Genomic DNA, 14,072 nt, shown 5'->3' with positions numbered 1-14,072 from the left:
CCTCGGCGCGCCGCGCGAGCCGCGCGCACGGCAGCGACGCCGCGATGGAGTAGCTGCGAGGCGCGCGGGGGTCCGGGCGCGCGAGCGCGCCCCGGGCGACGGCCGCGCGCCCGAACGCGCGCGACGGCGCGTCCGCGCCGCGCAGGACACCGTTCGTAGGAGCACGACGAGGCGCCGCCAGAGCGCCCGCACGCTCGCGAGTGCTTCGGCCTCGCCGCCGCCGCCCCCGCCGCCGCCACGCGCGGCCGCGTAGCGCAGCTCCCACCGTTCCAGGAGCGCCGCGGGGCCGCCACTCGGCGAGCGCGTGACGACGAGGAGCACGAGCGGCAGGCCCGGGTCGCGCCGCCAGTACTCGATGAGGCCGCGCACGACCTGCGCGCGCGGCTGGTCGGCGCGCGCGGCCTGCGCGCGCGGCGCGGCGCCCCGGCGCGACCGCGGCGCCGCGCGACACATCGACCTCGTCCACCTCGACATTGAACCGCGTCCGCCCAGGGCTGCGGGACAGGTCAAAGGGATGCATGATGCGATTGAGGAGGACGATCTCCACCGCCTATTTTTTTGGAGAGAGAGGCCTTTGATTTAGCAGAATCTGAGGAAAACTCGCCTTGGCCATGGCCTCGACCATGACTTCCACTGCCTTTGCTGCGGCCATCCCTGACGAGGTTCGTTAAAGCTAAAGCGGCGGAATCGTGTGACCGAGCGCGAATCTAAACCAGTCGTTTAGTACTCACAGCGTGGGTCACTACTGCCCCGAACGCCAACCCCCCCCCCTTTTTTTTTTTGCGACACCGATTCGCGCGTCCGCGCGCGAAGCACAAAAACTCTTACAAAAACGCGCGGAGGATCTGCGACTACGGGAGGAGTATGCGACAACACGCTAGTCTTGCACGCCGCTCCTTCTCACAACGTCGCGCTCCGCGCTCATGTGAGCTGCACGAAGCACCAGACCTTGGCATGGGCCGCCGGGTCGAAAATTACATGGTGCATCCGACCGAAACTATAAAACCAGCGGGCGCCGAGCAGCGCCGCGCCGACAGAAGCGGATTTCACGTCTCTGACAGCACCGTCACGGTAGGTCATGGATCTCATTACGTCACGAGCGTGCAGCGCTCACGCCGCGTCCACTTCCCCAGTCGACTCTCACCGCGCACCCCTCCCAGGTCGAAGCGAATATACCTGCCGGAAGGAATCAACAGAGCTTTTCCTACCCGTGCAGGATGACTACCCCCCATCCACTCCTGGCCCCGGAACCCGTCTAGATTAGGGGGGGGGGAAATTGATAATCTATATCATCCGACTCGGCACATGATGCCTTCGTGCGCGACCGTGCTCGTCCTCGGCGTGCTCGCCATGATCCCCTACCTCGTGATGACGTCGTGGTTTGCTGCGCGCGCCCCTGCGGTTGACGTGTCGCCGGCTGGGGGCGCGGGCGCGGACCTCGATCTCGGCATCTACTACGACGCCATCGCGTCAGCGCGGACGCTTCTGGACTCGATCGACCGTGCGCCGGCGGCGGCGCTGCGCGGTACGCCTCCCGCGCACGCGCCGCGGGCCGCGCCGCGGGCCGCCGCGGGCCTGGCGCGCGCCGCAGGCCCCGCGCCGGCCGCGCCGGGCCCGCGCGACCTCGTCGTCGGCCTCGCCAAAGAAATCGACGTGAAGTACCTCGCCGTCTTCGCCGCGTCGCTCCGCGCGGGCCGGTGTCGATGCGCGCGCACCGGGACCGCGGGCGCCCGCGTGACCGCCGGCCGAGCCCAGGCGTGCACGCGGCGGACGCTCACCTCGCGCTCTTCGTCGACGCGCCCGCCGTCGACGCGCCCCTCCGAGCGCTCGCGGCGACGTATCGCGCGGAGCTCGTCGAATACGACCCGGCCGCGCTCGAGCCGCCGCGACTCCGGAGCTTCCACCCGTCGACGCGCCGCCCGGGGCCGACGACGGGCGGCGCCACTTCAAACTCTGGTCGCGTCAGTCACCAACCGTCCTCGCTTTGCCGACGGTTCCAGCGGTTTGTGGAGGCCACGATAACCGAGCTACCCCAGGTTCCGCTGGCCGCTTATCGCGGGCTACCTGCGCGCACGCGCTGCGGACGGCTACCGCGGCGTGCTCTTCGCGGACGTCCGCGACACGGCCTTCCAGGCCGACCCCTTCGCGGCCATCCTCGATGGCCGCGGCCCCGCCTTCTACGCGCGCACCCGGAGTCCTCGCTTCGCCAAGGGTCCGCGAAGGCGACATGACCTGAGCTTAGGCGTTCCACGGCGTCGAGTCGCGGACCATCGGCGAGCGCGGCTCCGCATCGAAATCAAATATTCAATCGGACTACAATGTGAGTAAATTTGCTTGCTCTGGGCGACGTTTCCCGATCGCGCAGTCACCAGCAGTCCGAGCTCCGCCGACGATTTCAAATGTCGGTGAAGGCCACGCGACCAGAGTACTCGATCGCGCCGTCGGCAGCTTGACGAGGACCGATTGCTCATCCCAAACGAAGCCGCCGGTCGATTTCATCACAGGTGCGGTTGGAACGGCGGCTGGATCAAGGACTGCTTCGGTGAGAAGAAGCGGCAGAAGCTCGCGAAGAAGCCTATCGTCTGCGGCCGGAGTCGACGCCGGAAAGGCGCCACTTCAATACTTTCGTCGCCTCTGTCACCAAAAATCCGAGCTTCGCCGACGGTCTCAAATGTCGGTGAGGGCCATAGTACCTGAGATCCTCGCTTCGCCGACAATTCCAACGGTCCATGCAGGCCACAGTACCACAGCTTGGCGGACGCGTGCTTCGCGCAGGTCTGCAGCGGCGTCTCTATCGCGACGTTCTCGGAGGCGCGCGCGTGCCCGCGCGGACATGGGAGATGGATTTCGGGGGCTTATGGACTCGATCGCGCAGTCACCAGCAGTCCGAGCTTCGCCCCCCCTTCCGGGTCCCCCCCCGGGCCGCGTTTGCGAGCGCGCCTCGATGAGGCCACGAATGGCCGACCCTAGCCGCCCGCCGCCCGAGTTTCAACGGTCCGTGAAGGCCACACAGTACCTGAGCTCCCCACCTCGCCTCTTCCTGCGCAGAAGCGTACGCGGACCAGATGAGCGCCATCGTCTGCGGCCGGAGTCGACGCCTGAAAGGCGCCACTTCAGAAGTTTCGTCGCCTCTGTCACCAAAAGTCCGAGCTTCGCCGACGGGTTCAAATGTCGGTCAGGGCCACAGTACCTGAGATCCTCGCTTCGCCGACGGTTCCAACGGTCCCTGAAGGCCACAGTACCTGAGCTTTGCGTCCGACGACGGCTCTGCCCGCAGGTATCGGACGCCGCGTTCGCGTCGTGCGAGCGGAATGGCGTCGGCCCGCGCGGGACTCCGCGGCGCCGGCGCGCGGCGGGGACGTGTGCGCCGCAGGCGTCGACCAGGGCGTGCACAACGTTCTCCTCCACGAGGACCGGGTCGCCGGCGCGCGGCTCGTGCCCCAGCGGGACGCGCTCGTCGCAAACCTCCAGGCGAAGGTCGCCCGGGTCGGCGCTGACGGCGTCGCGGCCCGCGCGGACGATCGAGACCGGCGGCAGCGGGGCGGAAGGGAGGCGCCGCGCGGACGGACTGCGCGCCGCAGCCGCGCCGGCGACGCCGCGCGTCCCGCAGGTTGTGACGACGCCGGGCGGCCGGCGCGTCGCCGTCGTTCACCAGTACGACCGCTTCCCAAACCTTGCGGCGCGCTACTACGAGGCCTACGCGGCGGACCTTCCCGGCGCCGTCCCGGACGCGGCTGCGCGTGAAAAACCCATTTGGGTGCTGTGTCCAGCTAGACTTTGGCGAATCGTCCTATTTGGAAAGTTGTGAATAGTGAGCTCCGCGCAGGCGTGCGAAGGCTTCGAGCTCCGGGACGACGTAAAAAAAACCATTGGGCAGCTATTTCCAGCCGGACTGCGTTGAATCATCCTGTTCGGACCGCCGTGAATAGTGAGTCTCCCGCAGGTGGACGCGTTCAAGGGCAAGTGCGATTTGGCCATCTCTGGCGGCGCCCACCCTGCGGACTGCTGTGAAAATCCCATTGGGGTGCTGTGTCCAGCTGGACTTTGGCGAATCATCCTATTCGGACCGTCGTGAATAGTGAGCTCTTCGCAGGCGCGAAATGCGAGAAGACACCTCGCTGCGGCGGTAAGGCGCTGGGCCCATCGATTGGGATATACTCCCGACGCATAAACCCTGACACAGGCTGGACGCTCGCCGGCTCCGTGTGCTACCTCAAGACCTGCGACAAGTTCGCGACGGCCGCGCGCATGCTGGGCCAGAATCTGCAAGCCGACTTCAATGTGAGTGCACGGCCGGTTTCGACAGTGCTTTTCGATCTTCGTCGAAGTCTCGATGAGGGAAGATCAGTCTTCCGAAAAAGTAGCCAAGGCGACTACGATGTGGCCGAGTTCGAGCGGGTTCGAGTCAGGCAGTGCCCAGCTCACTGGCTGTTTTGCGAATAGGCCCGGATGCCCGGTGCGGTTTCGGGCGCGCGCAAGGCCTAGCCGGGGTTCGATGCAACGAAAAAAGTACCCCGTTTCTTGGTCGTTTTGGCCGAATGTAAGTCGCAAGTAACCCCGGGCCATTGAACAGCTTGCTACCATTCTTAAAGTCGTGATAACCAAGGCTAAAACGCCTGGCGATGATCCGGCGCCTGGAGGTGTTGCCGGGCCACTTATTCCCGGGTGCCAGTGCGATTCAAATCCTCGTCGCCGAGTATTCGCTCTAAGTACCCGCTACAGTGGATACAAGTGGCAGAGAGAGATGCTCATAAACCAGGTTAATTTGGATACCAGCGATGGGGAGAGATGCTCATGTTAGAATCCGAGTATGCTAGTATGAGGCCGCACCGCCTCGCGCGCGTCCACGTCGCCGGCCGGCGAGGTGGGGGCTTCACGACGGTCCGTGCCGCCGAGTTCGCACTAGAGTGGGGCGGGTGGGTTTGGTTAGGTCTCCAGTCCCGCCCAACGGATGTTACAAGACCGTCAGCTTTGGGTTAGAGTGGGGAGTGGGGGTGTTTGGTTAGGTCTCCAGTCACGCCCAACGGATGTTACAAGAGCGTACCAAAGGCGCTTATGGCTGATATCACGCTCGACCAAAATGGTGCGTCTATTTCGTTTGTCGAAGGATTGTAAGGCCGTTCAACTATAGAACTAAGTAGATATTACCTCTTACTTCCCGGGTATTTTAGGGCCCCTAGCGCGGGCTCTCAGCCTGGATAACACCAATGTCATCTAGCATACTCGGATTCTAACACGCATGCCACCCGCATGGCACTCGCATTCCCTCTCCACACCACCCTCATACCGGCCGCATAGTAGACGCAAATCACCCGCATAAAACCCGCATAGTAGGCTACCGGCATACCGGCGTCCTACCGCATTTACTCGATTATATTATTGTGTAAGCATAGCAGGCGCACAGCAGGCGCAGAAGACCATCTGAGCAGGCGCCACGCCGGCGCATCGCCGCTCATACCATCAGCATGCCTTCAGCAACGCACCCGCATAGTCCCAACATAGATATTTTTTGCTATACCGGTGGTACATCGGCCCATAACAAGATAGAGAATTGTTCGTCCGAAATAAGACATCACGCCATGCTATGCTACGCTATTTCTCGTCGGTTCCCGCGCCTCGGGCATCTCGCGTACGATTCATGGTCTTCGGCGCACTACGAAGAAGCGCACTACGAAGAGGTGCCTATGGTCAACGGGATTCATATCCGCTCTGACGCGCCGCAGGAGCAAAGGAAACTGCAGGTGCTCACGGGTCGCGGTTGCGACCCGCCGACGCCGGGCCGCAAGGGTCACCTCATGGCCTTCGACGAGGGGTGTGCGATCGTAAAGGAGTCGCTGCGGAATCTGCCCGGCGACTCCATTACCGAGTATTCCGGCCACCATATACAAAACTCTCTATCTCTCTAATCGCCCGTGGGCCTCTCGCCGATAGCTCGGCTAGCTTAGCTGGGGTGTGCTCGCGAGGGACCCCACCGGGTCCCTCGCGCAGCAGCGGGGGGCCCAGCTTTTGAAGCTGTCGGGTCACGTGCTGTAGCGCCCTGTATCATCATCACGGCATTGCTGACAGTTTCCTGCAGAATACCCACGCCGTCAGGCTGGCACGATATCGTGGCGCCAGTGTCTGAAAGCGGCTGTACATCTCGATAGTATTCTTCGCGGGTCCACTCCCTCTCTTGAAGAAAACGATGTTGATCCACAGATAAACCGAGATGATGATGATCAGGAACAGTGTCGAATTGCACTGCCGAGTGAACGTGCGTCCCTTCAGCATTGGCAACAGTGTGGACATAAGTGGATTTATCTCCGTTTGCGCGTTCCCATGCCGCTTCGGTGACATGTTTGCCTATTTGATCGATAGTTTCCTGTAACAGATCTTCCATGTTCAAGTGGTGGGATACATTCCGTGGAGAAAATATCTTAATCTTGTCCTCTGCAGTGAGGTAGAAGGCCAGTATATGGCATAGATCGGCATTAGGCCAGTCCCTCATAGCTCGATGTTTCACTTGATTAACATGATTTCGAATGTTGATGGCAACAACATTTGAGTTTCCGCAAAGATATAGATTGGTCCATTGCAGAGCTGCATAAATCAGGCAGCAATTATTGGTCCGCCGGAGCTTCTTTTCGAAAATCTCAATTTAATAGTGGTTGCGGAAATTGGACCCTGGTCTCTGCAAGTAGATCCTGACACGAGGATGGCAACTCAGTACGAGTCGCACGGCTGCGGATTTGAATTGGAACGCCCGTTTTGTTTTGCGTCCTTCCATCCCGGCGACTCGATGTCTCGAGGCTGGTACGCGACGCGCCCCGCGACGGCGAGTTCGCCAAGTACATCCGCGAGGATGGCGCGCCTGTGCCTCGCCTGGGCCGTCGTGGTCGTCACGGGCGCCGGAGCGAGCGCCGGTGCCCCGTGCATCGCCACTTACGAGGGGAACGACTCCCGGGAGCGCATGAAGTTCGTCGTTACTCTAACGCCGGCCGCGGCGGACTTGGCTAGATCGCAGCGCCCGCACATCGACGATCCAGGCCCTGCTCGGCCGCTCGTGCGAGGGAATCCTCTTCTTGGTCTCATCTTTCTACCGTTTCCCAGACCCTTAAAATCTAGGGGGGCGCGCTTCGTCGCTCGGCGTAGCCACACGCGTCCTCCGGCGTCATTCACGCCTCCTCCTCCTCCTCGTCGTCGTCGTCGGACTCCGAGTCAACGCTCGGGCGACCTCCCTTGTTCCAGCGCAAGGAAAACTTCCTGTTGCGCAGCGCCTTGGGGTCAATGCCCTTGAGCGATCTGTAGCGGAAGTTCGGCACCTGCGAGGGCGAGTCTTGCCACGTGCAGATACAGTTCGTGGCGCGGGCGCCGCGCCTTCTTGATGCCTCGCGCGTGCTCCTTGACGGTCTTGTTGCGCGCCGTGTGATTCTTCTGCTTGACCATATTGCCTGCGAGGGTCGCTGATCTGTTGTGAAGGTCGCTGGACTGGTCCGGGGTCTTCGACTCGATGCTGCGGCTGCCACTACTCGGGGCGGGGGTGCGGGCAACTCACCGGTAGTTCGAGGAGCACAATCGATGAGCGGGGGGCGCGGCAGCAATCGACGCGGGGCCTCGATATCGGCGAGAGTGTCGCTCCTCCTCCTCGCCGCGCCGGGGGTAAAATCTGTCCTTGTGTGTAAGATCTGTCCTCCTCCTCCTTCAGGTCAGTGATGCCGCTTGGGTCGAGGAGAGCTCCGCATCGAGCCTGCGCCTGCCCGGCCTCCTCGCGCGCATCGTCACGGGGGCGCGCGCGAGCCACGCCGCAGAGACGCCCTTGGCCGCGGCACGCGGACCACGGAGCATGCGGCGCGATGCGCTCCGCTAGACGAGTCTTCCAAACGCGGCTCGCGAGAGGCGGTGTTCGCGCCCGCATCGGCGGCGACCCGCCCGGCTGCCGGCGCCGTGGCGCGCCCGCCGGGGCAGTCATCCGATTGCATGAGGTGACGACGTCTGCTGCGACACGAAGCGCGTCGATTCACCTCGACTACCACTTCAACTTCTGCGCGCCCGGGACGCGCGCGCGCTTCTCGACAAGCATCCCCTGCGAACGGCTCTCTGCCGAGGCGGCCGTCGGCGCACGCGGATCAGGTCGGAGATCGTGGGGATCACGCAGTCGAGAGCCGAAGAGTTCAGGTAACCGGAAACGGCCGCCCGAGGCGAAGCCAGTTGAGGAGCACAGGGGAAGCACGGCCGCGTAGCGGCCGTACCACGTACGTCGGTGAAGGGTCTGTTTTCGGAGCCCCGGAGGGGCGACGACTCCTGCGGACGCGTCCGCAGGAGCTTTTTTCGACCGCGCGGGGCTCCTAGATGTCATTTTCCAGTAGAGAATCCGTACTGTCTTGGTTAGCGGCGAGACGTCGTCGCGCGCGAAGTACGCGAGCAGGGCCGCGGTCTTCGTCTTGAGGAAGTAGGTGAGCATGTGCTCGGCCTGCGGCCGCTCGGACTGGTCGATTTTGGCCCACTCGTGGTCGTAGATGGCCTCGAAGTCGGCCTTGGCGTGGCGCCCCACGATCTCGAGGAGGTTTTTAGGTACGGGCGACCGTCAAAGCCCCCACCCATAATACCGATAATTTACGCCTGCGACGGTCATCTTGCCGCCCGATCTCATAGCTGCGGTGCACACAAGCCGGCAGACTAGGCGAGTGTTCCTTGAAGAGGATGTCGAAGAGGGAAGGGGTGGGGGGGGGGGGGGGGGGGTTCGCCGGCCAGGGCTATGCGTGACCCGCGTGGTCGAATTCGATGGCCTTGCTCACGGAGTGCGTGGCGAAGTTGGCGATGCCGCAGTGGTTCACGCCCCTGACTACGCGATAGTAGCCGTCCTCGCCCCACATGTCGCCCCAGGCGTTCTTGACGACCCAGTAGTGGAGGCCGTCCTGCTCGCCGTATCCGACGAGGAGCGCGTGGACGTCGAGCGTGTCAGGGTCGCAGTGCTTGTGCTCGTCGATGGAGCCGGCCTCGCAGTCGCCCTTGTCGGAGGGGCAGCCCATGACGCCGTGGACGTAGAAGTCCATGCCCTCGGAGTTCATGGCTACGGCGACGGGCCCATTGCGGAGGAGCGCGAGCTTGAGCAGGTCCTCGTCGCCCGCGCCCATGGCGACCATCTGCCACGCGCCGACGCGCGCGACGGCGCCGCCCTTCAGCGCCGCGTTCAGCGCCGCCTTGTCGCAGGTCGGCGTGCTGTGGGGCGGCTGCGCGGCCACGTCCACGTTCGCGTACGCGTAGTCCGCGTCGAACGCGAGGCCGCCGAAGGATTCGACGTACTGGAAGGCTTTGAAGGCGTCGCCGCCGAGGCAGCCGTCGTCGAGCGTGTCGCAGGCGACCAGCTGCTGGGCGCTGAGGCTCGCGAGCGCGTCGTCCGTCGAGAGGAACTGCGTACCCTCGATGTCGCCGGCCGCGGCAAAGGCCCAGGTCGACGCGCAGTCGCCCGTGTCCTTGACGTCCGTGACGGCGCCGAGGGCGCGCCAGTCGAACTTCGTCGGCTGGTACGTCGACGAGTAGTTGCGGAACTCCCAGACCTGGGCCCGGCTGAACTGGTGGTCCGCGTCGGGCTTGCCGCACGCGACGCACGAGTCCTCGGACATCCAGCCGACCTTGCCCCGGGCCATGCCGCTCCGCGTCGCCGTGCCGTCATCCGTGCCGCCGTCGAAGCCGGTATCGTGGTCGTCGCTCGCAAGCTGGCGGCCCGCGGCGACGGATCCGGGCAGCGCGGCGACCATGTCCGCGAGCGCGGCGCGCCGTGACCGCCGCGTGGACCGCTCGGCGTCGCTCCGGTCGGCGAAGCGCGTGAGGCCAAAAAGTGCGTAGGGGTGGGCGCCGTTGAGACGGTCGACCTCGGCTAAATTTTTCTTGAAGTGCGCGTAGCGCTCCGCGCGCTCGTCGGCCGTCGCATACGCGCGCGAGAAGTCCGCGGCCCAGGCGTCGAAGACGGCGGCGAGCTCCTCGTCGACGAGGGCCCCGTAGACGACGGCCTTCTCCGCCGTCAGATTCCACGACCGGCTCGCGTGCGTCGCCGCTGGCGACGGCGACGACGCGCCCGACTCGGGCACTGCGCCGAGGGCAGCGAGCTCCGACGCAGTCGCGGACACGGCCGCGCCCAGGGACGGGAAGCGCGAACGGTAGCCGAGTACGGCCACGGCGGCGAGGGAAAGGCCGGCGATGGCCGCCCGGCGGAGAGCCACGTTCTTCGGCACCATCACGAGAGAGACAGCGTACTCGAATACTCGAAGTTCAGGTCAGTGATGCCGCTTGGGTCGAGGAGAGCTCCGCATCGAGCCTGCGCCTGCCCGGCCTCCTCGCGCGCATCGTCACGGGGGCGCGCGCGAGCCACGCCGCAGAGACGCCCTTGGCCGCGGCACGCGGACCACGGAGAAAAGGCGCGGAACACGTTCAGTTTAGTTCGCGCGCAGGAGAGAAAAAGCAAGGCATGAGCCGGCTGAACGATTTGGATTTTGACGACTGCGGGGCCATCGATAGCGCCCCGCCCGCTCGGCGGCGCAAGGCGGAGCAGCAGGAGAAGCGGGGGGCTCCGGGAAGGGGCGCGGCCCCAGCGGGGGCCGTGTGCGGGACGACGATTCCGGGTCCGAGGACGACTGCAAGCCCACGGCGGGCGACCGCGCGACGCAGGGCGACCACCGCGCCAAGGAATCGACGGAGATGGTGGCCTTGAAGTCGGCCGCGGCGAAGCGCAAGGCGCCGCAGCGCACGAGCCGCGAGTTTGTTTCTCCTCAGGCGCCGCCGCTGGCGCTCGAGCGGGCGAAGAAGGCGGGCAGGGCCAAGGAGGAGGCCATCGAGATCGGCTCCGACAGCGCGCGGCCCGCGTCTCGCGCCCCATGCCTCGCGCGCGCGCGACGCGATGCGATCGTAGGCGACTGCGACGACGAGCGCGCGTGGAAGCCGAAGGCGAAGGCGCCGCCGCAGCTCGGGCAGCACAAGATCGCCAAGACCGCGATGGTGGCGCCCGGCCAGCCGTACAAGGCGGGCATGCAGCAGCGCGGGGCCACGGGCACGGGCCCGGGCGGGCGGCGCCTCGACGACGGCAAGGTCGTCTACGGAAGCGGAAGCGGCCAGGTCCTCGGCGGCCGCCCCCGGGCCCGCCCGTACAACGGCACGAAGCCGCTGCCGAAGAAGACGCCGGAGCGGCGCGCGAGCCCGCCGCCGCGGCGCCAGCCGAGCCGCGAGAAGAAGCCCGGCGGCGCGCCGCATTGCAGGCTCGACTGCAAGCGCGCGTATTTCGGCACGGAGCTCCACTTCGGCGCGGGCCTCGTCATCACGGAACAGGCCATCAACATGGAGTGGAAGAGCCAGCTTACGGGCAACTACCGCACCGTGGCCATCCAGGCGCGCGACATCGAATCCATGGCGTACAAGACGCAGGACGACGCCGACGCCGGCCCCATCGACCTCTGCGGCGACGACGCGCCGGCGGACCTGAGCGACGGGGGGCCCGTCGTCAAGTTCCTCGCGCTGACCCTGGACAAGAACGCCTGGGTCGGCAACACCCTGAGCCGCGAGCGCTTCGACCCGAGCCAGAACCCGGGCCCCCACTGCCGCGTCGTCCTCGACCTCGCCGGCTCGGCCGCGCGCGTCTTCACCGACGACGTCCTCGGCTTCCTCTACGACAACTACTCGCACGCGACGATCAACCTGATCAGCGGCGCGGACACCGCGGCCCCCTACCTCCTTGGCGTCACGGACGCCGACGCCATGGAGAAGCGCCGCCGCGCGAAGCAGAACGAGGCGGAGCCGGCCGCCGCGGCGCCGCGGGGCGGCTCGAAGCGCAAGCGCGGCGCGGCGCCGGCGCACGTCAACCTCGTCGACGACCCGGCCAACGCCGAGCCCGCCTTCACCTTCCCCAGCGCGAAGGCGCCCGACGCGATCACGTGCCTCAAGGGCGACCGCCTCCGCCTCCAGGACGGCGAGTTCCTCAACGACAATTTGATCAACCTCTACCTCAAGAACAAGATGCACAACCAGCTCGCGTCGGTCGTGAGCGTCCACGTCTTCTCGACCTTCTTCTTCACGAAGATGCTCGAGGCCGAGGCGTTCCCCGGCTCCTTCGACGCCAAGAAGGCCTACGCCAAGGTCAAGCGGTGGACGAAGAACGTCGACGTCTTCGACCAGGACCTCCTCTTCGTGCCCGTCAACGAGCACCTCCACTGGAGCCTCGCCGTCGTCGTCAACCCCGGCAAGAAGCCCTCGCGGCGGACGCCGCGCGCGCCGAAGCCGAAGCCGAAGAAGGGCGACGTCATCGAAATCGACTCCGACAGCGACGGCGACGGCGACGACGCGGACGCCACGCCCGACCCGTCGGAGCCGTACATCCTCGCCATGGACAGCCTCCGGTCCCACGACAAGGGCCGCATCGCCGAGTACCTCCGCGCGTTCCTCAAGTGCGCCTGGGCCGACCGCCACGCGTCGCGCGACCTCGACGGCCGCTTCGAGGCCGAGACGATGCCCATCTTCGCGCCGGACCTCCCGAAGCAGCGCAACTCCTTCGACTGCGGCGTCTACGTCCTCAAGTTCTTCGACCTCCTCTTCGACAAGCCGCTGCCGGCGCGCGCCGCGGACGACGACATGACCTTCGGCGACCGCTTCTCGAAGCAGCTCTTCAAGCGCGAGGACGTCAAGGCCAAGCGCGCGAAGCTGTTGCACTTCTTCGACCTCGAGTGGGAGAAGGCGATGAGGGCCAAGGAGGCCGAGCTTCCCGAGGCGAAGGCGCCGGAGGCGGCGGACGACGACGACGTCGCGGATTCCGACGCCACGGAGAGCATGCCCGACGCGCGCGCCGCCGACGCCGCGACGGCGAGCGACGACCTCGCGGGCGCGCTGGTGCAGGCCAAGGCGCGCCAGAAGCGCGACACCGCGCCGGCGCCGCCGAAGGCGAAGGCGCAGGCGCCGCCGCGCCAGAGCTTCCGCGACGGCGCGTCCATGCCCGACTGCCTGCCGCCCGCCAAGCGGCAAAAGACGGGCCAGTCGACGTCCTCCGTCGCGGGCAAGTCGACGTCGTCGCCGCGGAAGCGGAAGCCGCCGACGCAGTTGACGCCGCCGGCCTCGGACGACGACGTCGACGACGACGACTTCGACGAGGAGTTCGGCGGCTCGCCGCCGCCGCCGAAAACCATCGGCCTGTAAGATAGCGAATCGATCCGATCGCGCCCGCGCCCGCGCCCGCGCGGCCGCGGCGCGGCGGCGACGACGAGGCCGCGCCGCGGTCCAAGGACGTCTGGAACGCCGGCTCGATCTTCGTTGGCGACCACGCCATGGTCCACGCGGGCCCGCGCGACGCGATCCGCGACCCGGCGTCGCCGCGCGTCGTCCTCTTCACGACGTTCGTCGTTTCGGACGGCGGCGGCCCCGGCGCGTCCTACGACGTGCGCGACCAGTACATGCCCTACTTCCTCGCCGAGGACGAGACGATGCCCCCGGAGCGGGCCTGGGCGCTCCTCAACTTGAAGGAGTGGAAGAAGGAGGAGCCCTGGTCCCACTACCCCGGGGACAAGAAGTCCAAGGCCGTCCGCCGCCTCGCCACGTCCCCCGTGCTCCCCCCCGCGACCGTCGTCCAGCTCGTCGGCGAGCTCCGCGCGCCCGAGGACTAGTGTGTAGGGCCGCCTCAAGTTCTGTATTGCTCGGTTGGTCACGGCAGAGTAGCAAGCCGACCACGCTAAAGCACGCTAAAGGTCGCACCTTCTTTACTCAGCCCCCCTCTCTCTCAAGAGGGGGAATCGCAGGGCCTAGGTTCCAGTAGGCATTCTGCATGTCCTCCTGCTCGTGCGCACTAGAATTGTCCGGTTTCTAGTCGGTCAACCCTGTGGCACGCGTATGCGCTTCGGCTGCACGTCGATGGAGACAGTCGAACCCGGTCATAGTCGACCGAGTGGACATCTTGTTAGAACCGCGGGCTGGGTACGGCGGTTCGAGACGCCTCGTGCGGCTCACATATGTTCGTGTGGTCGGTTTCTGAAAAAAAGAAAAAGGCGGGGGGGGTGGGGCGGTGGGGGGCGTGGGTGGAGTTGGCGCTGCTCGCTTCGGGGATGTTGGGTTACGAGACGCTG

General features: G+C 65.8%; 5 protein-coding genes across 5 annotated transcripts in view; 2 read left to right on the top strand and 3 right to left on the bottom strand.

The window, feature by feature from the left end:
• The window catches only part of AURANDRAFT_68094 (hypothetical protein), a gene marked incomplete at both ends in the record, with an annotated part of 10,100 nt that extends 3,680 nt beyond the window's left edge, over positions 1 to 6,420 (top strand). Inside the window, 9 exons of the mRNA XM_009043712.1 lie at positions 2,243 to 2,320; positions 2,505 to 2,542; positions 2,736 to 2,775; positions 3,278 to 3,362; positions 3,827 to 3,828; positions 3,944 to 4,007; positions 4,184 to 4,281; positions 5,335 to 5,383; positions 6,371 to 6,420. Coding sequence (XP_009041960.1) covers positions 2,243 to 2,320; positions 2,505 to 2,542; positions 2,736 to 2,775; positions 3,278 to 3,362; positions 3,827 to 3,828; positions 3,944 to 4,007; positions 4,184 to 4,281; positions 5,335 to 5,383; positions 6,371 to 6,420 — 504 coding nt within the window. The remainder of the gene's footprint in view (positions 1 to 2,242; positions 2,321 to 2,504; positions 2,543 to 2,735; positions 2,776 to 3,277; positions 3,363 to 3,826; positions 3,829 to 3,943; positions 4,008 to 4,183; positions 4,282 to 5,334; positions 5,384 to 6,370) is intronic.
• Positions 6,421 to 7,154: 734 nt separating this feature from the next.
• On the bottom strand, positions 7,155 to 7,425 carry AURANDRAFT_34148 (hypothetical protein; the record flags this gene model as incomplete). The annotated part of the gene is made up of 2 exons (XM_009043706.1): positions 7,155 to 7,281; positions 7,334 to 7,425. The coding sequence occupies 2 exons, from the start codon at positions 7,423 to 7,425 to the stop codon at positions 7,155 to 7,157; spliced, it is 219 nt and encodes a 72-aa protein (XP_009041954.1).
• A 1,340-nt stretch (positions 7,426 to 8,765) lies between these two features.
• Positions 8,766 to 9,098, bottom strand: AURANDRAFT_8575 (hypothetical protein; the record flags this gene model as incomplete). The annotated part of the gene is made up of 2 exons (XM_009043705.1): positions 8,766 to 8,975; positions 9,012 to 9,098. Coding segments are annotated over 2 exons (297 nt in total), but the record flags the coding sequence as incomplete, so codon positions are not given.
• A 282-nt stretch (positions 9,099 to 9,380) lies between these two features.
• AURANDRAFT_15921 (hypothetical protein) lies at positions 9,381 to 9,965 on the bottom strand (the record flags this gene model as incomplete). The annotated part of the gene is made up of 2 exons (XM_009043704.1): positions 9,381 to 9,500; positions 9,714 to 9,965. Coding segments are annotated over 2 exons (372 nt in total), but the record flags the coding sequence as incomplete, so codon positions are not given.
• Positions 9,966 to 10,674: 709 nt separating this feature from the next.
• On the top strand, positions 10,675 to 13,616 carry AURANDRAFT_68092 (hypothetical protein; the record flags this gene model as incomplete). The annotated part of the gene is made up of 2 exons (XM_009043713.1): positions 10,675 to 13,083; positions 13,158 to 13,616. The coding sequence occupies 2 exons, from the start codon at positions 10,675 to 10,677 to the stop codon at positions 13,614 to 13,616; spliced, it is 2,868 nt and encodes a 955-aa protein (XP_009041961.1).
• Positions 13,617 to 14,072: the final 456 nt, after the last annotated feature.

Source organism: Aureococcus anophagefferens, assembly GCF_000186865.1.
Source record: "Aureococcus anophagefferens unplaced genomic scaffold AURANscaffold_63, whole genome shotgun sequence".
In the NCBI taxonomy this organism is placed as follows: Eukaryota; class Pelagophyceae; order Pelagomonadales; family Pelagomonadaceae; genus Aureococcus; species Aureococcus anophagefferens.
This window is presented reverse-complemented; position numbering and strand designations above follow the sequence as displayed.